The sequence below is a fragment of the Lates calcarifer genome, linkage group LG1, assembly GCF_001640805.2.
Source record: "Lates calcarifer isolate ASB-BC8 linkage group LG1, TLL_Latcal_v3, whole genome shotgun sequence".
Taxonomy (NCBI): domain Eukaryota; kingdom Metazoa; phylum Chordata; class Actinopteri; family Centropomidae; genus Lates; species Lates calcarifer.
Window position 1 is genome coordinate 18,561,705 of NC_066833.1, and position 27,360 is coordinate 18,589,064.

At 41.5% G+C, this 27,360-nt stretch overlaps 1 protein-coding gene across 1 annotated transcript in view; it reads left to right on the plus strand.

Annotated features, from left to right (window-relative positions):
* Window position 1: 1 nt before the first annotated feature.
* Window positions 2–27,360, plus strand: part of lrp2a (low density lipoprotein receptor-related protein 2a) — a 46,262-nt gene continuing 18,903 nt past the window's right edge. Inside the window, 41 exon segments of the mRNA XM_018684732.2 lie at window positions 2–81; window positions 584–939; window positions 5,902–6,009; window positions 6,486–6,608; window positions 6,951–7,067; window positions 7,481–7,591; window positions 7,713–7,826; window positions 7,958–8,074; window positions 8,654–8,797; window positions 8,892–9,011; window positions 9,372–9,500; window positions 10,023–10,192; window positions 11,703–11,926; window positions 12,425–12,631; window positions 12,796–12,998; window positions 13,224–13,364; window positions 13,556–13,759; window positions 14,365–14,557; window positions 15,266–15,391; window positions 15,595–15,725; window positions 15,944–16,081; window positions 16,188–16,469; window positions 16,595–16,834; window positions 17,170–17,289; window positions 17,803–17,919; window positions 18,058–18,438; window positions 19,148–19,396; window positions 19,970–20,181; window positions 20,322–20,506; window positions 20,617–20,845; window positions 20,978–21,155; window positions 21,344–21,472; window positions 22,363–22,529; window positions 22,854–22,997; window positions 23,172–23,281; window positions 23,768–23,945; window positions 24,076–24,289; window positions 24,419–24,658; window positions 24,879–25,067; window positions 25,987–26,919; window positions 27,009–27,174. Of these exon segments, the coding sequence (XP_018540248.1) occupies window positions 666–939; window positions 5,902–6,009; window positions 6,486–6,608; window positions 6,951–7,067; window positions 7,481–7,591; window positions 7,713–7,826; window positions 7,958–8,074; window positions 8,654–8,797; window positions 8,892–9,011; window positions 9,372–9,500; window positions 10,023–10,192; window positions 11,703–11,926; window positions 12,425–12,631; window positions 12,796–12,998; window positions 13,224–13,364; window positions 13,556–13,759; window positions 14,365–14,557; window positions 15,266–15,391; window positions 15,595–15,725; window positions 15,944–16,081; window positions 16,188–16,469; window positions 16,595–16,834; window positions 17,170–17,289; window positions 17,803–17,919; window positions 18,058–18,438; window positions 19,148–19,396; window positions 19,970–20,181; window positions 20,322–20,506; window positions 20,617–20,845; window positions 20,978–21,155; window positions 21,344–21,472; window positions 22,363–22,529; window positions 22,854–22,997; window positions 23,172–23,281; window positions 23,768–23,945; window positions 24,076–24,289; window positions 24,419–24,658; window positions 24,879–25,067; window positions 25,987–26,919; window positions 27,009–27,174 (7,757 nt within the window). The 5' untranslated portion in view covers window positions 2–81; window positions 584–665.

Genomic DNA, 27,360 nt, shown 5'->3' on the forward strand with positions numbered 1-27,360 from the left:
CAGCTGCTGCAGAACCGTTGGTGCCGCTGCTCGGCCGCAAGATGGCGGCGTTCGGCTTCTTATCACTCCCCTACAGTTTAGGTAAGCACAATCACGAATAATCATGGTGGAAGAAGTAGAATGTTCCTTAACTTCTGTTTAAGCTTGGTACATTTTAAGCTACTGAATTTGCACTTGGTAGTTCTCTTTTTTGCCATCTTTAGAGCTTTACATTTATTTACTATTACTTTTGAAATCTTTGGGCATATGGTCTCTTGGTACTTTCATCCTACAGGACCTAAAATACCCGATAATGTAGTTATGTCAGCTTGAAGCTTTTCCCTCATACTCCGCCAGTTTAATATGTAAAACAGTCTTACAGTGACTCACAGTTTTCTGGTTATATGTGTAAATAAGTCTCAGTGTGGGGAGGTGGGTGCAAAGCAACAAGGCTTCTTAGATTCGTACCACAGACACTGGGATTGCATGACACGTCTAGGCCCTCAGGACATCATAATTCAAAAGCTTATTTTAAGCTTTTAAAGTTTTATATTTACTTTAACATTATTTTTTCTCCCCGGGGCCCTTGGACAACCCCTTTAAGTCCCAAGTGTGGAGCAAATAAACAGTGCCGACAGCCCGCTGTGAGTGAAAAATCACTGGCACTCGGGACAAGTCGGACCTGCATGGCATTATGCAGATTCCAGGGCCAGAGGGATTTATCTGGAGGGCCGAGGCTGGGTTGGGGGAGCGGCTGTCCTGGCCTTTGTGCACGCCCCTTTTCATCAACTAGCGGGCCAAGAAAGACAGACAGGGGAAAGCAACAGCATCCCAGCTCCAGTCCCTGCAGCTCCTCCATCTGCACAGCGGAGCTGGACGGACCAGCCAGAATGTGGAGAGCACTGCTACCTAAACTCATTCTCGTCTTCGTGTGCTGTGTTAGATGGTGCCACTCTGAAGGTAAGTAGTGTGATTTTTTTAATTTAAATTTCCTACTTTTTTATGTCCACACAGGCTGAATGATTCATTGGGGGAAATGCAGAGTTGTTGAGCTACCAGTGATTCACCAATTGCACTTGTTGCTCAATCAAAGCAATCCACTTATTGTGCAGTTAGAATAAAGCTGCTGAATTAAACTGTTTTGTCAAAGCAAAGACAAAAACACCCACCCTATTATGATAGTTAAAGTTTAGATGGGTACCAAAGATGCTAAATCAACTGAGTACATGAAAAATAACCTTGTTGATGGTTTGAAAAGACACAGTTTTAATGGAGCTACACAATATCTTTCAGTAATTTGGTGTGGCCACTAGGTAAAGTCGTTCTGGCTGTAGAGCTAAACATTTTACCACATAGTATTACTTTAAAGGTTGAGCACAAAGCCTTCCTCAGACAGATTGGAAGTTCTCTTGAGGAACTTTTGCCTGAGCTTTACTGTTGCTAGGTAACAGAAAAGAGCATGTGACTTACAGACAATCTGTGAGGACTGAGAGCTACTGGTACAAATCTCATTCAGTGGGGCAGATTTTACGCTGCAAAACAGTGATTCAAACTTGATTGCAGCTCAAGGAAGAACTTTATTTCCCAGTGTGAGACAGAGACAGACAACATGCTCAGATACTGCTCTTTATACATGACAGCCTTGTGTTTGTGTCTTGTGTTTGTAACCCAGCTAGATCCTTCTGCTCAAATTGTAATCTGCTTTCTTTTTGCTCAACCCTTAGTATGTAAGCTCCTTAGTGTGAATCAAGCAACTAATTACACTGCAGGTGCTGCAGAATGGAACCATTTCTACCTAAGGAGCAGTTTGGAGTTTGGAAAAAAAACTGTAGCAAGAGTAAGGTCACTGCTACAGCTTTCTTATTTATTTATTATGAAACATTCTGGGCCCATTTCCTCACTGGCTAACAGACACACAAAAACAAAAAACGGTGAACTCTACATACCAAAAAGACAATATAACCATGTTGACACTGAGACTGGCATTTGAAAAAAAAAAAAATCACTTGGCATTTCCTTTGAATCGCAGCAGTCTCAGTGCTTGCAGCTGAAATTTGCTGATGACAACTGAATTGAACAAAATGATGACTTAACTAAAACGGCAGTATGCCAGTAGACTTTGTCAGCATGTTCATGTTGATTATTAGCACAGATTTGTTGAGATTAACAGACAATAATGTAGACTGCTTAAATAGCATGGTGTTTCATAGGTTGTGATGATTTTCCACTCTTTATCTTTAATATGAAGTTATAATACCAGTGCAATGTTATATGGGTACAGTAAAGACCACAATAGAATAGTGTCAAGTGCTTCCTTAAAGCTTTCTGGTGAAGTGTGACTCAAACTGAAGGGTGTGCTATATGATGATATACTGAAAAGATTAGTAATGGTTTATGTATGTAGTTTTACTATGAGGCGGCAGGGTGCTTTCTCTAATCTCTGCTTGATCCCCCACAAAAATCCTTTAGATTGATAATTGTTTCTTCCTCAACCCTGTGTAACACATTATCCAGGCCTTGGCCCTGATACTGTTGCAAAATGCTTACACTGGCATTAATAGCTGATGTGACAGTCTGGTGGGATTTCATGGTGCTGGTTCCTTAACTGCCCTTTGCTTATTTTGCTGTTCCAGACATGTTTTGTCAGTAAATTGAGTTGTTTTCTCTATTAATCATTAGCCGGTCCAATCTTAATAACCTATTAAGTGCACAGTAAGAAGCTGAATGGTGTTACAAATTAAGTTTTTACTTCACTGGAGGAATATGACACAGAATAATGAAAACAGACAGCATGTTTATTAGTGTAATTTTAGCCTGCTTATATTCTGGTCAGGTGCAGGGCTAGTCTGTTTTGATTTGATTATGATGACCTGTCTTCAGCTTGAGTCTGTAATGACATTGTTAAAAACATTGTGTTCAAACTTTTAAAGACACACAAACTTGGCCAGCATGTGCACGTTAAACCTCACACATGCCGGTTTCTTTCCGGTGTAGGAGCCTAAATCCTTGTGCAACAGTAACACAGCGTTAGAAACAAGAACAAAGTTGGCACAAATCAAGAGCAAATCCTTTCTTTTCCTGTAGCTCTCTCCGTCTAGGTTACAGACACTAAGGATGGAGTTTAGCCTCCAGCTAACAGCTGGTGAGCTGTGACTCACTGCACAGAGGAAAAATAAGTTGTTCAGTGGCTGTGTCATTGCACTGTGACAACTTAATTTATGATTGGTTTCTCTCATGCTTTTGTTAAGGCACAGACCAAAAAATCATGTTGAATATTCCTCAGTTGTAACCAGACTGAGGCTTTATTCCTCACTCCATTTAGTTCTTCCTTTTGCTCCCATGCCACTGCCAAAGCCCCTCGGTTTTTCACTGTTTTGTGTGTAGCAGTAAGAGCCAAAGTCACTTGTTTGGCAATTGACTGCATTCTGCTGCATTGATTTCCATATGAAATAGGCAGCAGCACTTCGCTCTGACAGCATGGACAGGTCCAGCGTTTCATGCTGCCAGCAGCCGTTTTCACCACTTTTCACCGCACACATTCAGTGAGTGCAGAGGGCTGCGCCAAAACAAGACGACATTGATGAAAGCTTGAACACGTCTTTCAGGCACCCCACGTGATGAGAAAGATATTCAGTGGAGTTTCAGCTGTAGTGCACAGGTGTTTTCTTAATGGGTGGCCGTGAGAGGGGAGCTTCACTTTTGTTTTACCTTATCGCAGGAAGTAAGCCTTACTGTACTCTGCTCTTTACTGTCCATCTACAAAGTGATTTTTTTTTAGGGTGACACTTCCAGTTATGAGTTTGCATCCCTGCTGGTACCTCTTTTGTGCCATTGTAATTTCACACAAGGCATTTGGGGGGTTTCATTCTAATGAAAATTCCTCTACTGCTCTTCTTTGTTGGGCAATAGTAGGGCGTCCTTATCTTCTTGCATGGATAGTGCAGTGCTCTCTCCTGCTGTGGGTTTAAGTTGCTAATTCGAAAAGACAAGGCTAGAAAGAAGAGAAAGGAAAACATTATTACACCTAACTAAGGCACAAACAAAAAAGCACCCATCACCAGACTCACACTGAACATTCTAAACATTTACACCAATCACCCCACCCTCTACCTAATATTTACTCACATAGTCAAATTATGACTCTGTCAGGATGAAGACATAGAAATTTGAGGATTAAGGAAAAGTTACAAAGACGATGTTCTTTTCAGAATGTAAGAGAAACCCTCACACAAGATAGTGCTGTTGAAAGGTTCAGCTTCAGTGTGTCTGTCACCTTTCCCAGAAGTAATACTGTCAGGAAACACTGGCTGCATTTGAAAGCCTCCAGCAGATTGGTTTCTCCTTGGCACACATGATTTTAAGTTGTCAAGCTAAGTCTGAATGTATGGCACCTATAAACATCTTAGCAGATTTTGTTGTTATCTTGTTAAGCACATTTTTCAAGTTTAGTTTCTTAATTGTAATTATTATTATTGTATGATAACTTTGTATTCAAATAATTGTAATAGATTCTATTCTTTTAATATTTTTTGTTAGTTTTTGAACCTTTGTGGTGGTGTTATCATCTAATATTTGAATGTCATTTTAATAATATTGTAATATTGTATTTTTGTTCAATACAGTGCATCTCTTAGCTATTCCTATACTGTATGCAACACGTGTCCCTGCTGCTGTGCTATAGATGATGCTGAAACTGCTGGGATCACTGCCTTGCAACAAAGGCCTCCTTTGAGCAGATTGTGAGCAATTTTATCATTAGTAAACTGAGCAGGAAAAAAGGTTTGCTTGCCGGATAGCTGCTGTAGGAGTTAAATATGCATGTCCTGTTTTGCTGGGTTGGTCCTAAAGCAATATGATGGTTTTAGTTAATCTGAGAATAAAATTTGTGATCGGAGAGTAGGCTTTTAGTGCAGTAGTACATGCAGTGACCTCACAACTGTTGTGGAAGTGATCCATCTTTAAAAGAGTACGTTACATGAAAGAGATGATAAACCTCTGACTCTAAGTACAATCAGTGTCTCACTGACACAACATTTATCAAACAAATAGACTGTTGGTGGGCAGGCAATACAGCATGTCTCTGCGTAGGCATTACAGAGGAACTGTATAGCTATACCAATGAGGTAATGCAGCTTGATTTTAGATATTTTTATCTAATATTTTAACAGGCTGCTAGTTTTTGTGTTAGGGTTAGGGTTATTTGGTCTATTTGATCGTGAAGGAAGAATGTTTCCAAAACACTGGATAAGGCAGGAGATAGACCACCGACCCCAAGCATGCACCACCAATCACCACCTCTCAGCTCTTCTCCCTGAAGAATTTGGGTTGAAATGGTTGCGGTACCACCCAGTACCACTATTTATTCCAATTACATTTCAGGCCGGACAGGAACAGCATGCACCATAAATCAGACTGTCAGAGAGACAATCAGAATTGCACATTCCTATTTGGACGGGCCTGATGGAGTGCTCTGCCACTAAACTATGCTGCCTGAATCAATCTCTCCTGGAAAATGTCAGTGAAGGTAGAGTGGTAGTACCTTATCTCTACAGATGCCACTCAGTGAGAACATCAAAAGGAGGCTCAGGATGAGTGTGGTGAAGGTTGTGTAACTGTCGGGAGGATGGCTGGCACGCTTGTCTCCAAGGCTTGTCAATGCTATTAACAGCATGCTTCATCAGTAGAAGGCATCCCTGCCCCCATTACTACATATAGATCATTTAAGAATTTAGCAATTCTCTTTTTTCTGTGACAGGATGAATAGAATGACAAAAGTTTTGGACAGAATTGAATAATGATAATATTAATAATAAATCATCAAGATTAAAACATTTACACAATAACTAGATAAAAGTTTTGATAGCTTGTGAGAAAAAGCTTGAAATTAAGTACTAAATTAGACCAAATCATAATCGTGTTTAGGATGTGAACTGGGACAGTTCCGCTGCGGGACAGGCCGATGTATCCCTGGTGACTGGCACTGTGATGGGACATCAGACTGTGTGGATGACTCTGATGAACACGACTGCCGTGAGTTACTCATTATATCACACTATATGCAAACTATAACTTGTTGGATGTGTCATGTAAACCTGAATTGCAAAAGTGGTGGAAGAAATACTTGGATCCTTTACTTAAATTTCTGTTCCAAAATTTTTGTTTTACTTGAGTAAAAACATTTGTTTTATTAGCAAAATATACTTTAAGTATCAAAATTTAAAAGTGCCCTTAAATGTACCGAAGGGTGTTTTGTATGTAAAATCTTAATCTGTAAAGTAACTAGTAACTTTAGTGGCGTAAAATATAATTAAGTATAGAGCACAATATTTTTCTAAGAAATGTTGTGGAGCAAAAATGAAAACACCCAAGTAAAGTACAAGTAACTCAAATCTTTACTTATTTAGTGTCCTTGAGCAAATGTAAATATTAACTTTCTACCTGTGGATTTCAGTCAACTGTTAAATAATGTAACTAAATAATGCAATGTTCTGTGTGTGTTCCCACAGCTCAGGTAACATGTGATGACAGTCATTTCCAGTGCTTGAGTGACGGCGAGTGTATCCCAGATGTGTGGGTGTGCGATGATGAGGAAGACTGTGAGGATGGCTCAGATGAGAGGCAACACTGCCGTGAGTACATTTTACAATATCAGCAATTCTGCATGGAAAAGAGTGGAGATTTAGCCACATGAACCTTTATATTTCCAATAGATCGCTTTAATATTCCCTGGAGAAGAGATTTTTATGCATATTTTTTTACATATTTTCTCATAGTTGAACACAACCTGTGTTTCTGAAAAATAAATCCTAGAAATTGATCTGTCAAAGAGTTTGTGAGGCTGAAGATTAAGGATTTAATTACTGTATTGTACATACTGTATATTTACAAGTAGATTAAATTCTAACTACATATACAAATTATCTTGCTCAGACTTTTCTACGTGCTACTGAATCTCTCCAATCTATCCCCAGCTGGAAGGACGTGCACTAGTGGCCAGTTCAGTTGCAGTAACGGGGCGTGCATCCCAGGAGAATACCGATGTGACCGTCTGGCAGACTGCTCAGATGAGTCTGATGAGAGAAACTGCCGTAAGTCTTCTCCAGGGTGGTTTCCTTTTTTTTTTTTTTTATCTCAGGCTCCTGTGGCATTTTAATCAATTTGTTAAGATTAAGAGGCTCGCTGACTGACAGAATGGGCCACAATATGCTTCTTGTTGTCAGAGGTTGATTGCAGATTCCTTGGTGGATTAGTCAAGCTGAAGTTCAGCTGCTATGCCATTATTGTGCCGACATGGTAGACTCACAGCACTACACGCTGTGGTAATCTCACAATTGCATAAAGAATGCTGTGGCAACTGCTGTTGTTATGGTGGTGGCGTTAAATTTTGGTCTCTTATCCGTCCCATTCACTGTGCTTTTCACATTTTAAAAGCTGAAAAGAGCACAGTTGTCAGGCTGATTTGAATGCATAGTATTGCCCTGATGATGATTTAATCTTTCAGATTACCCTGAATGTACACAGCTGAGATGTGCTAATGGGGCTTGCTACAACCGGACTCAGCGATGTGACCAGATACTTGACTGCCGTGATGGCTCTGATGAGGCAAACTGCAGTAAGAAACCAGTCAATTTTAGAAATTGGCATTTCCAAACAAATTTCACTTGGGCTGTGCAGCAACAGCGCAAACATCACTAAATGGTTCTTTTTGTCTCTTTCTGTTGTGTTTTCTTTAGCACAGCACTGCAACACGGGCCTGTTTCAATGCCGTAATGGAGTGTGTGTTCCTCAGCGGTACGTCTGTGACCATGACGATGATTGTGGAGACAGAAGTGATGAGCTAAACTGCAGTATGTAACCTCTGTCTCTTTCTTTAATCTAACCCCATTTTCAGTCGAATGACTCTTATCTTTGCCCAGATAGATAATAAAATTAGTCTCTGATCTTTTATGTGAATTTATACTCCCCATTTCACCTACAGCATATCCCACATGTAGAGGGAACTACTTCACCTGTCCCAGTGGCCGCTGTATCCATCAAGTCTGGCTATGTGATGGAGAGGATGACTGTGAGGACAATGCTGATGAAAAAGGCTGTGGTATGGATACAGCAGTTGGAATCCAGTTGTCATACATTTAGTTAATATTTGCAATAACAACATTTGGCTGGTTAAAGAACACTAGAATGGGTTACAACTGGAGCTCTCTGTGTAAATGTGATTCATCTCCAGTCACCATGGTCGGTTTGGGCTAGCAAGACGCTATGCCTGTGCTCCTTTAAGTGTGTTATTCAAATGCCTCTTTGTGGCACAAGATTGCGCAGCCCCCCAAAGGGCTTTAGAATTCCTTCACACGGCTGTGAAGAGTGTGTGTTTTTAAAGGATGGGCTGCAGAAGCCCTCTGAGCCCCATGTGACCCCCTCAAAGCTCCACTCCCCTGCATCGATTTAAAGTGACAGTAATTTCCCTGACAATGAAGTCCTAGTCACAAACTTCTTAAGATCAGCACCACCTTCCTGTAGAGGCTGCCTGTCCCTAATACACGCCTCACTCTCTGAATATCTTCTAATGCCCAAAAGTCTGACACATTTAAAACTCTCTGCCATCCTGTTTTTTGATTTTGTATTCCCTTCTCTATTTGTAAGCTAGATAAAAATAATGAATTGGTTTTGTCTATAGATAATGTTCCAAGAGAGTGTTACCCAGGAGAGTGGCCCTGTCCATCCTCTGGTGTGTGTATCCCCATGGATCAACTGTGTGATGGGACAGTTCACTGTCCTGAGGGAGAGGATGAAACTAACACCACTGTTGGCCGCAACTGCAGTAAGTACCAACACAGCTAGTGTCAAATACACATTAGAACAGAACTGAGCCACTGAAGTATATTCCTCACTACTCTGGTTTCTGTGTTGGGTAGGTATCTGGAGATGTGCCTCTCTAAGCTGTGAGCATCGTTGTCATGCTTCTCCTGAAGGAGGAACCTGCTCTTGCCCTTCTGGATACATTGTCAGCAGCAACAGTAGTCGCTCATGTATAGGTATATATCCTTCATTAACTTTACTGCAATGTAGCCTAACAATTTAGATTTTTTTTTATTCGTGTTGACAATGATAAGCATAGGTTGAGGTGTTTGATTCTTTCCGGTGCAATAAAAAGTTGACTACTTTTTATCAGTTAATAAAGTAAGCAGTAGCTACAGCAGCGGATCTGTCTTTTCATATCTTTTATCGCCTGTATGTTTAAACTCAGCAGCAAAATGTGAAGTATTGTTGATCCACACCTCATCACACCTTTATGTTGTCTCTTTAAGACCTGCTTAAAGAAGGTTTAATGTGACTCAGACAGAACTAATTGGTTTTTAATCCTCATCTGCTGTGATTTTGATTCCATGCTGAAGACTTTGACGACTGTTCGATGTGGGGTGTGTGTGACCAGCTGTGTGAGGACCGCATAGGCTCTCATCGCTGTAGCTGTCGAGAGGGCTACACCCTGGAGCAGCACAGATACTGCAGAGCTGACGTCTCGAGTGAGTGTCACTTCCCCTCTGCTTGAACAGTTTGTTTTACATACAGTATGCTCAGATCAGATTTTGAATGTATGAATGACCCACCCAAATGAGGCCCATTAGCATAGACCCCTTTCCTTTTTACCGACCTCTGTTGCTGCTCTACTGAGCGCCTGTGCTTCTTTGTGGTGCATTGTTGCGTACCGAATGTTGCTTTAGTTAGTCTCTTGCCTTTGTTTAGAAAGACAAGGAACATAGAAAGAGTGTTGACTGAGAGGCTGACCTCTTTGCCTTTAGCTTTAGCGAAAAGAGTGTGAAATGATAATGGCTAGAAAGTTCTCTACCTTCATTAGACTGAGTAAGGATCTGAATAGATGTGCCACATTCTGTAAATTCCCATTGATCTTTCAGTTGAGCATGCAAACCACAAAACTGAGCTCTGCTTTAATTCAAATCAGGCTCTGGTTCTGACCTGAACATTTCAAAGATAGGGATTTCTTCATGCTGTGTTTTGTAACATGTTGTATATTGTTTCTCTTGCAGCCGGAGTTCCTTCCCTGATATTTTCTAACGGCAGAGACCTGCTAATAGGTGACATCCATGGCAACAGTCTGCGCACTTTGGTTCATTCACAGAATAGAGGGGTTGCAGTGGGAGTGGACTTCCACTATAATCTCCATAGGATTTTCTGGACTGATACCATTCAGAATAAGGTAGTTATATATTCTATATTTTACTTACTCTTACTGCTATAATAGACATAGGGCATTACCCCACAGAAGAGTCGGTTGGGTAATATTTTATGTGGAGAAGACCAGTTTGAGTAAATACTTGAGTTAGACACAAGCTGGACAAGACTGAATTCTCTCTGTTATCCTTTAAAATATCAGCAATGTTGATACTATAATAATGGGATAGCTGTTGGCTCCTTTGCGGCTGGGTCATAATGAAGGGGAAGTAGATGTGGAATGGAATCCAAATGGCCTAATCTTGAAACCTGTCTGATAGGCTGGTATGATGTTCACATACCAGGGTGCAATTTTTGTAACTTGATCTGGTTCAAAGTAATCATGCTGTATTTGTTTCCTGTGGCACTGTCCACCTATATGCATTCTTTGGCCATCTAAAAAGTCTTTGTTCAGCTTTTGCCTTGGCTTTCAATGGCTTGAACTGCAGCCACTGCACTGAAAGACTAGGACACATCTCTGACTGGGCATCTGTGTATATCAGCCACCTCCATGGCAGCATGTCAGATTAAAAGCAGGGAGAGCACAAACAGGGCATGTGAATGCAACTGGAAAGGTTAAACTATCAGGCTATTTCCACATCTTCAGTTTCTCTTTAAACAGGTCAGTTGAAAATCCTGCTTTTTAGACATCTGGATCTTGTTTCAAAAGAAGCAGGGCTGCTAAGAGCAGTGCCCCTCTAACAAGCTGCAAGGTGCCAAGCCTTCCAGTCTGGCAAACTAATGACTATCAAAGTATTGATAATGGCACGTTCAGAAGAAATCTACTTTACAGATATTTACACAAATGTAACAAGACAGTATCATCAGACAAGCAAACAAATAATTTCTCTCAATCTCTTGCTACTTCCTAAAATGTGTTTCCTAATGTTGTTCCTTTATGTTCATGGCTGTGACAGCTTGACTGCCATAGACTACTATTAATAATGCTCTTTTTTTAAATGATAGACTTGAAAGAATGTGAACCTATCATAAAATGATACTCACATGCCCTATGTACAGACAAAGAGTTTTTTCCTGTTGTAATTGTTTGTCCTGTCCACAGATCCTCTCAAAGCAATTTCAATTTAATTGACAGGGGATAAAATCCAAATTCTGTGTAAAAATTGACTCCAAAGTTCTACCAAAGTTGATATTATTGTATTTGTTATGCACAATTAGACCATAAAGACCATCATTTTGAAAAGTACCTATTTGATTTGTCTAATTCATGCTGCTGAAGCCTGTTGTTAGCTTTAGCTGTACTAATGATGTCATTTTTACAAGGACAATGGATTTGTCTCCCATCACTGATATACAGTTTATATTTAAGAAGGGATGTCTATAACACTTCCAGTGTTCCTATATGAATGTGAGTGTATTATTAACATACACTTGATAAAATCTGAACCTAGCCTTTAATATTTTCCCTTTATTTCTGGAAGCAGTGACCACCTAAGGGCTAATTTTGTGACAACAATGGCATCTTTTGTCTACAGGTGTTTTCTGTGGATATGGATGGTTCCAACATGCAGGTGGTTTTAAACATATCAGTTGACTACCCTGAGAATTTAGCGGTGGATTGGGTGAACAATAAACTGTATGTGGTGGAGGCCAGCGTCAACAGGATTGACATGGTGGACTTTGATGGGAGTAACCGGGTCACACTCATCACTGAAAACCTTGGAAACCCTAGAGGACTGGCGGTGGACCCCACTGTCGGGTAAGCACATCTCCCAGTTTCCATCCATTCATCCATCCACCCATTCCCAATCCCCACATACAGTATCTGTCGTGCTCCATTGGTGTGGAATAATGGGGGTATGTGTGTGTGTGTGTGTGTGTGTGTGTGTGTGTGTGTGTGTGTGTGTGAGAGAGATTAGGAGATTGCCCTGGGTAGATTAGTGAGGAGCAATGTAAGTGATGACCCTCATTGTAATCCAATAGTATAGTTCAAGGGGGGAGGAGAGCCAGGTGGCTACAGATAAATTGCTTATGGTAAATTAATGTACAGCTGTTTGGTGAGATGTGGAGCCACCCACATGGGGAAATAATGCAGTGCTGTGGATACTAAATTAAAAATAGGAAAGTCTCCTCTATATTTTTTCTTAAATGAATACGTGTAATAATTTCTGCATTCCCATCTCTACATAGTGGTCCTCATATAATGATCCCACCTCTGAGAAAACTGCCAAATTAAACATTTCCCCTCCTTTCACAGGTATATGTTCTTCTCAGATTGGGAGGCACTGAATGGACAACCAGGCCTGGAGCGGGCTTTCATGGATGGCACAAACCGTTATGGGATCATTGGAAGTAAACTAGGCTGGCCAGCTGGTATCACACTGGACATTGAGGCCAAGCGCATCTACTGGGTTGACAGTCGCTATGACTACATCGAAACTGCGACATATGATGGCCTTCACAGGTAAATGTGTCATATGCTACTTCTCAAAAAGAACACAAATTTTAGATTAACTTGCTACAAACATAAAAGCTAATCTGCAGCAATGAAACCCCAAGGTAAATAAGTCAAAAGATTTGTGCATTTATATTCTAATAAATTAATGTCATTGCCAATTTTTTGAATAGAAAAACAGTCGTCCATGGAGGTGCTGTGATCCCACATCCATTTGGCATCAGCCTGTTTGAGCACAATGTCTATTTCACGGACTGGACCAAGATGGCTGTGATGAAAGCCAATAAGTTCACTGACAACAGTCCACAGGTGGTTTACAGTACATCTCAGACTCCACATGGAGTAGCAGTGATACATCAGCTGAAACAGCCTTATGGTAAGACCCCCTCACTGAGTCAAAGTTGTCTTCTTTAAGAGGTTCTGATGCAGTTCATAGTTATCACCGTTTACGCTACAGTAGCACACTGTGAATTTACTCAGATTTTCTGCCATGTAACTTCTGTTGTTTCTAAAGGAAAAGCTAAAAATAGTTGTAATTACAAGTCATAATTTATCTCATTTGACTGGGCCATTTACTGGGAACTTTTTGTTTTGTCTCCAGTGCCTAATCCATGCAGTGTAGACAGAGGCGGATGTGAGCAGATCTGTGTTCTGAGTCACAGAAGTGACAATGGAGGATTGGGTTACCGCTGCAAATGTCGCATTGGTTATGACCTCCATGCTGATGGAAAGCGATGCTTGGGTAAAATAATGTTTATCTTCTAACAGACCCCAGTATTTTTCCTGGTTTCAAGTGTAAAACACCCTAAAGATGTAACTCACCTGTACTGCAACCAACATTGGTGCCATTCCTTCATGATGTTTTTGTGAGGCTGAATATCTTTAGCATGGATGGCTATTGTTTCATAAGGTCTTATGATTTCCTATTTACAGCTGTGAGGCAGTTTTTGTTGTTCTCCAGTCAGCTGGCTGTTAGAGGGATCCCCTTTAACCTCTCCTCTCAGGAAGACATCATCCTGCCCGTCACTGGATCACCCTCCTACTTTGTTGGGGTGGATTTTAGTGCCGAAGACGATGCCATTTTCTTCTCAGACACAGCCAAAGATATTATCTACAAACAGAAAGTGGATGGGACAGGTGAGCATCATGTCTTTTGCTATAGTGTTTAACATATCATAATTACTGTAGACATTCACAGCATAACAGTAGCATAATAATACAAGGAAAGACATGTTGTGGAGTATGAAAATGTGTCAGCAGCTAAAATGTTTCTGGTGTTTCCTCAGTACTTACATCCTTCAATAATTTCTTTCCTAGCAGAGAGCTCTACCATGTGATTCAGCCAGGCTTATACAGGGAGTTAAGGGAGTGCCTGATGGGGCTGACTGGTACAGTGGGGGAGGGAATGGACAGGAGCATGGACAGTGGAAATGGATCATACAATCAACTTACATCTCAAAATAATCATCTGAAAATAGCTAGAACAGACCAATCAAGGGATGTTTAGATTCTAAACTACCACTTTAGCCGTGGAATGTAGTTACTAATGTGATCTACAAGTAGTCACACCGTACAAAAAAGGAAACACCGCTGCTCTGATCAGTGATGTTGTTTTTGGAGCTGCTCTAGTTTTTTCTGTCTGGTCCACATGGGGAAAATGCAAGCTGACAGCCTATTTATTTAAATGTGTTCCTCTTTCATCTCTGTGGTAAATGGTGGTCTGACTGTTTTGATCTGCACAGGCAGGGAGGTACTGGCAGCCAATAGAGTGGATGGAGTGGAGGACCTGGCTTATGACTGGATTTCAAAAAACCTCTACTGGACTGACCCACGATACAGGAGCATATCTGTCATGAAGCTAGCTGATAAGTCCAGGAGAGCAATCATACGTAACCTGAACAACCCAAGGGCCATTGTGGTGCATCCTCTCATTGGGTACATCAATATAAGATCTGAGAATTATTAGTATTTTTGTGACAGGGGTTCCTTAAAACACACCACAAGGATCTTATGTAGGAAATGCAGGGCTAACAAACTGAATGGTATTCAGACTTAGCATGCTAACCGTGGCTATGTTATTCTATAAGGAAATATTACTACTCATTTTACCATGATGCTGCCCCAGTAATTCTGAGTAAAGCCAGTTTATGATGTGTAGTGAATATTCTACACTTTAATCTGTGAAATTAGTTTTTAGAATATTTAAATGGAGGTTATTATACTAAATGTATGTGTATTGTAACTTTCTTTGCTTTTAAGGATGGGGAAGTTTCTGTAAAACCAAACATAGTGTATGTCTGGTTACACACCTTAACATGTATTCACCCATTCATAAAATGTCGTCACGTTAAGCCCCCACCTGATAAAAGGAATCCTTATTTAGAACAAGCTGTTATTTCCAATGGCCTCAAAGTCATAAGGCCTCTGTGTCCAACAGCTGAGATTAGTTCACCGTCAAGGGCAGTATTGTAATGAACACTAAGAAGTTGGCTTAAACAGAAAAGCTCTATAAGGTGGAAGAATACAAAATAAAATCTAAACAAATAGGGCTTTTGTCACTGCATTTGATGTTTCAAAGTATTCACAATAGGTCTGTTTTTGAATTAAATATAATATCAATCCTTGTTTATTTTTCTTCAACAGGTATATTTTTTGGACTGATTGGTATCGGCCTGCAAAGATTATGAGGGCTTGGGGTGACGGGTCACATGCCATGTCTATTGTAAACACTACTCTTGGCTGGCCAAATGGCCTTGCTATTGACTGGAGGTGAGACAAAAGCCCCACAGCCGTGTGCCCAAAAGGACACAATATAACATTTCACTTTCTTTATTACATTTGAAAATGATACAATATTTATATATTTTCCCATTAATTTATGTTTGTAATAACCATGGTCTTGTATTTGATTATTTGTGTGACTGTTTATGTCCTCTTTCTCCTCTTGTTTATCTGCTTTAATCTCTACCCAGCTCAATGCGTCTGTACTGGGTTGATGCCTTCTTTGACAAAATTGAGCACAGCAGTTTTGATGGCAAGAACAGGGTTTCACTGGACCGCATAACCCAGATCTCCCATCCATTTGGTCTCACCATTTTTGAAGGTAATAAACATAAGAACAAGTTGTCTCTAAAGTTCCAGTACAGGACAACGTCTTTGATCTAAATAAAGAGGGAGTTGAGTGCACTAGTGCAGACTGACAAGCTGTGGTTCGTCATTCTTGCTTTAATGCTTATCATGTCAAAGAGCAATTACTGTTACAGGGGGGTGATGAAAGATGAAATAACTGAGGTTGTGCTCTGTCGCTCCTGTTCCATGAAGGCTATGCATATTTCACTGACTGGCGCCTGGGTGGCATTGTGCGTGTGCGCAAGACTGATGGTGGGGAGATGGTCATTATCAGAAGAGGAATCAGCCACATTATGCACGTCAAGTCTTTTAACTCCAACTCTCAGATTGGTCAGTGGCTTTATTCTCTGCTCTTCTCACTTTGTTATTCAGGTGTAGCTGCAGCTCACACTTGTTGGTGGTATTCCTGGTAATTACCCTCTACTCCCATTCTCAGGTTCCAACCTCTGTAACAGACCAACAAATCCTAATGGAGACTGCAGCCACTTCTGCTTCCCAGCCCCAGACTCACAGAGGGTGTGTGGCTGCCCGTATGGCATGAAGCTGTCGCCCAACCAACAAACATGTGTGGAGGACCCTTCCAATGAACCCCCCACACTGCAATGCGGAGCCAACTCCTTCTCCTGTGGCAACGGCAAATGTGTCCCAAACAGCTACAGATGCGATGGTGTTGACGACTGCCATGACAACAGTGACGAAGTCAGCTGTGGAATTAACAGTTAGTTGTTTTTTATAAATCCAGTTTATTATATTGGCTTGACCAGAACTAAAAAAACAGTTTCATGCTCTGGGGTTTTTTAGTTCTGTATTGTTATATGTTATCATGATTATATTTTTTTTCAGACACCACTTGCTCCCCCTCTGCATTCACCTGTGCCAATCAGCGCTGTGTGCCTGCAGGATGGCGCTGCGATGGGCACAATGACTGTTTTGATAACAGCGATGAGAACAACTGCCCTACGCAGGTGCCTGGAACGTGCCCTGCCAATCAGTTTACCTGTGCCAACCGCCGCTGCATCCCACCTACCTGGCGTTGCGACACCGATAATGACTGTGGGGATAGTTCAGATGAAGCTGACTGCCGTGAGTTTCCCTATAGAGGCTACCAACTTGATATTATGTATTGTCCATTCTTAACACAAAATAGGCAGAAACGGCAAAAGTAACCCATATTCATCACAGTTAATATACACTGAAATAGATTTAATGCACAGTTTCTGGTGAAGTGATAAATTAACCTATATGGAACATAGAGATGAAAGCTGGTTATAATAGTCACATAGTAACATCAGATTGATACAGAAGCATAGTTTTGTTCCCTGTAAAAAATTCAACTAAGACCTGTGCAGTTTTGCCAAGAAAGGCTAAGATCTCATTGGACAATGCTCATATTCATATATTACAATTTGTATTGTTAGATCTGGGAAGCACATGCCATCCAGGACAGTTTCAATGTCCAGACCACCGTTGTATAGACCCCAACTATGTCTGTGATGGGGACAGGGACTGTGTGGATGGGGCAGACGAGCAGGGATGCAGTGAGTACCTTTCTGGATTACAGTTTTCCCTGGACATACATATAGCTGTTGGTTTTCTGTGGTGCTTATTTGTACACTTTCAAACACATAAAGTGTACAGTGGATAGTGACTGTATTTATATAACTGATAAAGTTAGTTTAGATTGCTGATCAGATCTATTTGCATCAGATCTCATCATCATGTAGACTTTCCTATGACCTAACTGTAAACTTGCTGTAGCTTAGCCTCTCATTGTGACATATTGTAGGCTGGAACTTTATCTTTCCCAGTAAAGAATTCATTCATTTGTTCAGTTCATTCATACATGCAGCAACACCCTGATTTTACTAGCTAAACATGCTCAAAAAGTTGTAGATGTCAATTGAATGCTCTGTAAATTTCAACAAGCATTTGCTAAGCCTCTTAGTTTATTGATCTCATTATCTGTGTTGCACAACAATAGAGCTCAGCATGCATACACAACTGCGGAAATATTGAATATGAGTATTAACATACTCAACTGGATTTTTCAGTCTACAACTGCACTGTCAATGAGTTCAAGTGCTCCAGTGGTCACCAGTGTGTCAACTCCTTCTACCGATGTGATGGAGTCTTTGATTGCAGTGATCGCTCTGATGAGCAAGGCTGTCGTAAGTATTACTTCCTTTGGTCATAGGTTATGTTACTGAAGCATTACTCAGTGTTGAGTTGTTGCTAATATGTTTGAATTTTTATCAATTTTGGCCTGTGCTAACATACTGTTTGTTGTATTCTCTTATGCATTTCAGCCACCAGGCCTCCAGGTATGTGCCACCATGAAAGTGAGTTCCAGTGCCAGTCAGACGGCAGCTGTGTCCCATCTACCTGGGAGTGTGATGGTCATCCAGACTGTGAGGACAGCAGCGATGAACACCACGCCTGCCCACCTCGCACCTGCCCTTCCTCACTCTTCCGGTGCGACAACGGAAACTGTGTGTTACGCAGTTGGCTTTGTGATGGGGACAATGACTGCAGGGACATGAGCGATGAAAGAGATTGCCCCACGCCGCCTTTCCGATGTCCAAGCTGGCAGTGGCAGTGCCCTGGCCACAGTGTGTGCATCAACCTCACCACAGTGTGCGACAACACTCCTGACTGCCCCAATGGCGCTGATGAGTCTCCTCTTTGCAGTAAGTCTGTTCTCTGCTATTGTCATCTTAGTCAGTGTGGAACATGTTCTTTGTCACCAGAAAGACTTGATAGTTTTAATATATATCCAAGTTTGCTGGTCTCCTCAAATTCAATTACATTCTCACATCACGTGACAAACAGGATCAAACTCTCAACTGATTTTGCTTAACGGGACATTTTTGTAATTCTTGTATTCTACAAACAGGAGGGGGTTCATTTCACAAAAAAATTTGTGTTGAATGTTATCTGTTTGTCTTTGTGTTAAAATCATGCATGTGTGTGATTTGACCTGTATTAACCTGAAAATGATATGTGATTCTCCTTTCTTGCCTTTCTCACAACTTTCAGATGAGCCTTTGCCAGGTAGGAACAAACTCTCAATCATTGATAGAAATGCTGCAAGTAGTTTTGATCAATTTTTCAACATAAACAATGTCTCTATCAACTACTTCATTAGTCACTAATTTGTAATAATAATGTGCTACAAATATGCCTAAATATAGCGCTGGCTCAAAATAGTATTCTGTTCTACGAACACTTAATGAAAGTAGTGCTTTGTTGTTCATTATCATTAGAATGCAGCGTGCATATTAATGATGCAATTTGATAGATTTTCTGTTTGTGTTGTATGTTTTATCATTTAATTTGGTTTAATTTATAATTTTCATTTTTCAGTACTAAATTGTGCTATCCCTGCTTTAAACTCAGATCAGGAGAGCTGTTCTGACAACAACGCTGGCTGTACCCACGGTTGTATCCAAGGACCTTTCGGGGCTCAGTGCACATGCCCTGTGGGTTATCAATTGAGCAATGACTCCAAAACCTGTGAGGATATAGATGAGTGTAATCCCCCTGGACTTTGTAGCCAGCACTGCTTTAATGAGAGGGGCTCTTTCCGCTGCCACTGCCAGGATGGTTACACTCTCGAAGCAGACCAGCGTACCTGCAAGGTCTCAGGTGAGGAGGGATTATGTCTCAAATGGAAGATATTCCTCAGCTAGTAGTTATAAATAACAACCTATAATTTTGTAATGCAGTAGAGTAGAACATAGGCATATTATTAGTCCTACAGTGATTTGCCTATACAGCACATATCTCAGTTTTTTTTTTCCAATGTGCTGGCTGTTGGACAGGAATGAACTATTAAAAGAGGGAGCTTGGCCCCCAGACTGTGAGACTGACACACTGTCTTTCTTCTCCCTGCTCTGATTTCTTTAGATAACACAAATAACATATATGTCACTCACTGGCCATCATTGGTGTAATTAGGAAATAACCACCAACAAAGGGCTGTTTATGGGGAGCGTGCCTGACATGAGCTCCTCTTCCACACAGATAACCCGCTGAAAGGCTTTGCAATACAATAGGTCATTATTTGGACAAAAGCACATTCCCCAAGGATTGCCATTTGAGAAGGATCTATTTAACAGTCCTGTTGTATGGTTTTGGTAGACATGCAAAAGCTGATAAGTGCTCTTATTAGCCTGAGAATGGACATGGAAAAAGGTAACAGTTGTTGTCTGTTTACAGATTCTCGTCAGGCCTTCTTGATGGTGGCCAGTCGAAATCAGATTGTGCAAGATGACATAACCGCTCAGCCCAACGTGGTCCGCTCACTGGTTCGAGATGGGCGCAACATTGTGGCCCTAGATTTTGACTCGGTCACTGACCGTGTATACTGGTCTGATACCAGCCAGGACAGAATCTGGAGTGCTCACAAAAACGGCAGTGATAGAACTGTGGTGAGTTTGATTTGTTCCGTTTTCTTACCACAGACATGTTGCACTTTTTGATAAATGATTTATGTAAATTCCAAGCTATACGTGGAGTGACAGAGTCACCAGTACACATATTTAACTAAGAATGAGTCTCTTGTCAACAGATATTTGACAGTGGAGTGACTGTGACAGAGAGCCTTGCTGTAGACTGGGTGGGCAGGAACCTGTACTGGACTGACTATGTCTTGGAGACTATTGAAGTGTCTAAGTTGGATGGCACCCATCGGACTGTATTAGTTAGTGAAAATGTCACCAATCCTCGAGGCCTGGTGCTGGACCCAAGGGACAGGTCAGTGACTTTCAGAGAAACAAGGTTGTTTTAAATCTGTGTGTCTAGGAATGTATTACATGTAAAAGTTTTATATTATCAGCAGTTGTTGAAGACAGTTTGTTTTGCAGTGCTCACCTGATGTTCTGGACCGACTGGGGGAGGAACCCTCGTATTGAGAGGGCCAGCATGGATGGAAAATTGAGGACAGTTATCATAAACAACAAGCTATACTGGCCCAATGGTCTGACCATAGACTATCCAAACAATTTGTTGTACTTTGCTGATGCCTATTTGGATTTCATTGACTACTGCGATTATAATGGCAACAACAGAAAGCAAGTTCTGGCCAGTGACTTGGTGAGTATATGAGAAGGCAGGCTTTATTGTTTATTCATGTTAATAATCTAAGTGAACAGAGCACAAACATTTTCCTTTTGAATAGTATGTGTAAGACACACTTTTTTTTCTTTTGCTGCTCTCTATGAAAAGGTACTGCAACATCCCCACGCAATTACCATTTTTGAGGATTTTGTGTATTGGACCGACAGATACATCAACCGTGTGATGCGAGCCCATAAGTGGCATGGGGAGAACCAAACAGTGATGCTGTTCAACCTCCCTCAGCCCATGGGTCTGGTGGCAGTACACCCAGCCAGGCAGCCAACAGGTATGGCAAAGATAATGACCATCGGTCAATCTCTTTTGCATCAGTATTAGCTGATGCTAATCACTGTGTTAAGCATCAGCTAACATAGGTTTGGTTGATAGTTGATGCCAATAATGCAGCAGGTCCATTGTTTTTGTAATTACATGTAAGAATATTCATGTGTGCATGTGCGGTTTGACAATTTGTAGGTGAGAATCACTGCCTGAGGAGTGCCTGTACTCATATCTGCCTGCTTTCTGCTGTGGGACCAAGGTATTACTCGTGTGCCTGCCCCTCAGGCTGGACGCTGGCAGCTGACCAAATCACCTGCACCAGAGGTATGTATCCTGCCAAGTGGAGGAAAACACTCATCACTCAGTTTGATGAAAAAGGAAGTCAGGTCAGATGCAGCTGATAAGTTGATTTACTTATTAGTTATGCGTCTTAGCAATGGTTGTTGTTGTAAAAGAGTAAACCTGTTATTGTAGAAATAATGGCACTTACATGCTTTATTTTGGACCATCTCAGTGTTGCCAAGAAGAGAAATCTTTGAAAACACCAAGCTCATATGATAGATCGATCCAGGTACTTGTCAACAGTCTCCCATTTGGATTCTCTTGTAAACTTCTGTTCCAGTCATAAATATTAAGAATCATATAAGCGTGTATTTCAAGGTCTTAAGAAGACAAGGGACCTTTAATTCAAAGTCCAAGGAGTCTCCTCCTAGGTCAACAGCTTAGCTCATCTCAGGTTTCAGCCCATTCAAGCCATGCAGAACACAGTCCCCCCCTGAGGCCAACTATTATCCAAGAATGAAAATGCCCCACAACCATTCATCGATTCTAATCTCTGATGACAAAGCAAATCAGATTGTGGAACCAACTTTCACCAGTCAATCCTCTTTATAGATACAAGGCCTTTTAGCTTGGGATTCCTATTTTGTACCAGATATCACACACTGAAAGCAACTGTTAGTTTTGGATTACCAAGTCCAGCTCCATGAGAAATGCTTTCCTAGCTCTGTTTCAGAATTTGTTTTGTAATTTTTAAAGTATTAAGTGAGTCACAGCCTAGAGAACAATTCTAGTTGTGGGGTAGGTGTGTTTCTGCTGACAGATGAGGAGACACAATGATGTAGCTTTTGTTTATGTTGTACTGTAGGGAGAGCAGTTTGTAATTCTTTCACTGTTTATTGACTGCTTTTTGCCTTACCTTTTTTTACTTGCAGTTGAGGAGCCTTTCCTGGTGGTTGTGAGAGACAGCATCATCTATGGCATTTCTTTGAACCCAGATGACAAGAGTAACGATGCTATGGTCCCTGTTGCTGGGCTTCAGAATGGCTATGATGTCGACTTTGATGACAGTGAACAGACCATCTACTGGGTGGAGCACCCGGTATGTTACTGTCCAAAGATGGAATCTCCTAGTTTCCTTGATCTTAGTCTGTTTTCACAACATGCTACGGTAGAAAAAGGAACTTATGTGTTTCCTAGAGATCAAGTGTTACTCTGTATACAAGAGACATACTGTACATGTCACAATTCAGTTCAGAGTTTAGTTGTCCTCTGAGGACAGCTATTTGGAAATAGAGAAATAACAGAAAAAAAACACTCATAAAAAGTAGATTTAAAAATGCCAGAGAAATATAGCACAAGATTCATTCTACACATCCACATTCAACGGGGGTTGAGGTTAATCCTGTCTTCCCTTCTCCACCAGGGCGAGATCCACAGGGTGAAATCAGACGGTACTAACAGGACAGAGTTTGCCCCTGCAGCCATCCTGGGCTCCCCTGTTGGCCTGGCCTTGGACTGGTTAACAGAGAACCTGTACTACACCAATCCAGCTACACAGTCTATTGAGGTGAGACAAATAATACTTTGCCCTGTTGTTGTTTTTTTAAGCTTTTACTGGCTCCACATGGGGGGTAATTGCACCTGTAATAGCAAAAAAACAGGTACAATGCAAATAAAGGCAGTGTTACAATGCAACCATGCAGTACAATAAATGCATCTGTTTGTGCTTGTGCTCGGTCAGGTTTTGAAGTTGAGAGGGGAGGTACAGTACCGGAAAACTCTAATCACAAATAACGGCTCTCCAACTGGCGCTGGCAGTCCTGTTGGCATCACAGTGGACCCAGCACGTGGGTAAGCCCCATTTAACACAGTCCTGGCACAGCCCCTCATCCCCACAGCTACTGAGCTCTAACAGCCTCCTCATCGCCATCTGCTCTGCCTCTAGAGAGAACTTAACCAGTGTTACTGAATACCACATGGCACTCTCAGACCCCGGCAGTGTACAATAGAGCGCAATCAAGAAACAAGATAAAAATTTCCAAGCCATTCCTTCTTACTCTCATTATTGCAGCTCTTATTTTGGCAATAAAAATATTTAATGCTCTCCTGGTCCATGATATGATCCTCATTATTTAAAAAATTGTTTGACTCACTGAAAAACCTTAAAAGTTGATATTTTGGAGATAAAACATTTTCACTAAACAGAGACAATTTGTATCTCTGATATTTGACAATAAAATACAAGACTATTAAAAAGTAATATACACTAGATCCATGACAAAATTTCAGATGTGTGAAGCATGAGTACTAACCTATACTTTTACATTTTTTATAAAGCAAACTGTACTGGACAGACCAGGGAACAGAGAGTGGAATTCCTGCCAAGGTGGCATCTGCAGACATGGATGGCTTAAACCCTGTCACCCTGTTCACCAACAACCTAGATCACATTGAGTTCCTTACTGTAGACATCCAAGAGAATAAGCTGTACTGGGCTGTTACAAGCACTGGCATGGTGGGTCTTCACAATCTATTCATTCCGTAAAGTTCTCACAAGTGTAAAATGATCTATCTAAATGTTAGAGTGGGTGATTGTACAAAATACAAATGCATTTGACTGCCTGTCTGGCATCGAATCTCCACAGATTGAGCGTGGTGATCCAGATGGGAGTAACCGTATCACCATAGTGACAGGCCTGTCTCACCCCTGGGGTGTGGCTGTGTATCAAAACTACCTCTATTTCACTGACCGCGACTTTGAGGTCATAGAGCGTGTGGACAAGTCCACAGGTGCCAACAAGGTTGTGCTGCGAGACAACATTTCTGGACTCAGAGTTCTGAAAGTGCATTATAGAGAGAGTGAGTAACATGAGAAGACATCATCACTGAGAAAAATACACAGTTCTCATTCACTGTTGACTGTTCTTTGGCTTGTTGCTTTTTGTTGTGTCTTTTGTTTGTCACACTTTTTTCTCTCTACATGCTCAGCTTCTGCAGGTACATCTAATGGCTGCACCAACAATGTGGGAGTGTGTGAGCAGCTATGCCTGCCCCGGCCACAGGGTCTGTTTACTTGTGCATGTGCCACAGGATTTAAACTCAATGCTGACAACAGGACCTGCGCTCCCTACCAGTCCTATGTTGTCATCTCCACTCTGTCTGCAATCAAAGGCTTCAGTCTGGAAGGATCAGACCACTCTGAGGCCATGGTGCCTGTGGCTGGGAGAGGTCAGGGATTCTCACATGTTATTTACTATGTTAAATATGATAAGGTTATGTAATAAAGTTTCTAAATGCTGATTAATTAATGTAAAAAAACTGACTTAAGGTGCAATAATGGACAGAATAATCTGACAGAGCGAGTGATTGAATATAAAACGATCATGATACTGTTCTTGTGTTCAAAGTAACAATAATGGCCTCAAATGACCGGGTTATCTTCTTTCAGGCCGTAATGCTTTACACGTCGATGTACACATGGCCTCTGGTTTCATCTACTGGTGTGACTTCAGCAGCACTGTGGCGACACAGAACGGGGTCAGACGGATCAAGCCAGATGGCTCAGGATTACATAGCATAGTGACATCTGGAATAGGACGCAACGGGATACGAGGCATTGCTGTTGACTGGGCTGCAGGTATGCTGTTGTGTCAGTTCACAAAGGTGTTACATTTTCTCAGTTTTTGTTTTATTTAACAACAAATGTGCATCCTTGATATATGTCCATTCAGTGCTCTCCATGCTGCATCTTGAATTTTCACATAAGCTGAGATCCTGAATCTCCCCTAATTTTGGCAGCAGAAACAGTGTCACCTTCAGCTGTTTTAATGGTCTGATTTGGTTGTGTTAAGTCATAGTAATATGATCATCACAAGACACAGGAGCATAATTGTCAGTAATTAATTTCTCTCCCACATTTTCCCTTTGCAAGTTACATGGCATGTTTCAGATGTTACAAGCATAAATGGCCTATGTAACACTTACATGATTAAGTCTGCACCATTTATTGTTTGCTAATTTTATCACATGTGCTGTTTTTGTTTTCCTTATATTCTAGACATTTGCTTATATTCAGTATATTTTACTGCCTTTGCACCTGTAGTAACTAAGTCATTCCAAGACATTGGAGTTGGCTAATTTAAACTTGTGGTGTGATACAGGTCACAGGCAGAATACTTCTTGGTAGAGTCAGAGTTAAGAAGCTTTGTCACAGTGCCTGACTCATAGAGCAGGGAGATCAATCCCACACAGGCAACAGGAGAGAAGATTTAACTAGCTAGAGTAAAAACAGAGACATCTGCAGGCAGGACAATCTGTTCTGAATGAAAATCTCACTAATTTAATTATTGTATCGCTATAGCTGAAGGTATAACAGACTGATCTGATCTGTCTGTTATACCTAGATCTGTTATATGTACTGATATCATATCATAATGTCAGCTAATAAGATGTGTCCTATCATAGTTAGCAGTGTGTGATTGATAAACTCATGCTCTTATGGTGTACAAATATATGATGCCAGTTTAAACACTGAGCTTCCTGGATTCTGTCCTCAGGGAACTTGTATTTCACCAACGCTTTCCTGACTGAGACATATCTGGAAGTTCTCCGCTTGAACACCACTTTCCGCAGGGTGCTCCTGAAAACCCAGGTGGACATGCCACGCCACATCGTTGTGGACCCCAAAAACAGATACTTGTTCTGGGCTGATTATGGTCAGAACCCCAAAATTGAGCGAGCACTCTTGGATGGAACCAACCGCACAATTTTAGTGTCATCAGGAATTATCACTCCACGAGGTCTCGCTCTGGACTGGCAAACTGGCTATGTCTACTGGGTAGATGACTCCCTGGATATGATTGCTCGAGTCAGCCCTCAAGGAGGGGAGACAGAGATAGTCAGGTATGGTAGCCGCTACCCAACTCCTTATGGGATCACAGTGTTTGAGGGTAGCATCATTTGGGTGGACAGAAACCTCAAGAAGGTGTTTCAAGCAAGCAAAGAACCAGGTAACACAGAGCAGCCCGCTGTCATTAGAGACAACATCAACATGCTGAGAGACGTTACCATCTTTGACCAGCGCACCCAGCCCACCACTGCTCAGGAGCTTAGCCACAACCCCTGCATTGAGGCCAATGGAGGCTGTGCCCACTTCTGCTTTGCCCTCCCAAGTTCTGGCACAGGCAGCCAGAACAAGAAATGTAGCTGCGCTTTTGGGAATCTTGCAGCAGATAATGAGAGCTGTGTGGTGTCAAGGGATGATTATCTCATCTACACAACTGAGAGCACAGTGCGTAGCCTACGCCTCGACCCCGAGGACCACGCATTGCCCTTCCCTGTGGTCAATGTGCCACGCACCTCAGTGGCACTGGATTTTGACCTCACAGACAGAAGGATTTACTTCACACAGAGCTCAGGCGCAGGAGCAAGCAAGATCAGCTACATCAGCCTTTCCTCTCCAACCTCAGCTCCCGTTGTGGTGGCTTCAAGTAAGTTTTGCACTAATGCTATTACTTTTGCTAGGCTTTGTATGAATGTTGTATTATTAATGTTTTTGTGCTCTGTGTTTTTTATACAGATCTTGGGGCTCCTGATGGCATCGCTTATGATTGGATAAACAGAAGAATTTACTACAGTGACTATGTTAACCAGAGCATCAGTTCCATGTCTGTGGACGGCTCTCAGAGGACAATTATTGCCCATGTGTCAAGGCCAAGGGCCATCATGTTGGATCCCTGCAGGGGGTAAGACTAACACAAGACATCCTCTGTTAGTCCATTAGATTAAACTGGGATTTAGAAATAATGCTTCTGGAGTGGCCCAGTGGTAGAGTGGTTAAAGGCATCGACCATGAACCACAGTGCCCCCCACTTTGAGTCCAGCTGTGGACCTTTGTTGCATGTCTCCATCTGTCGCCATCTCTCTCTCTC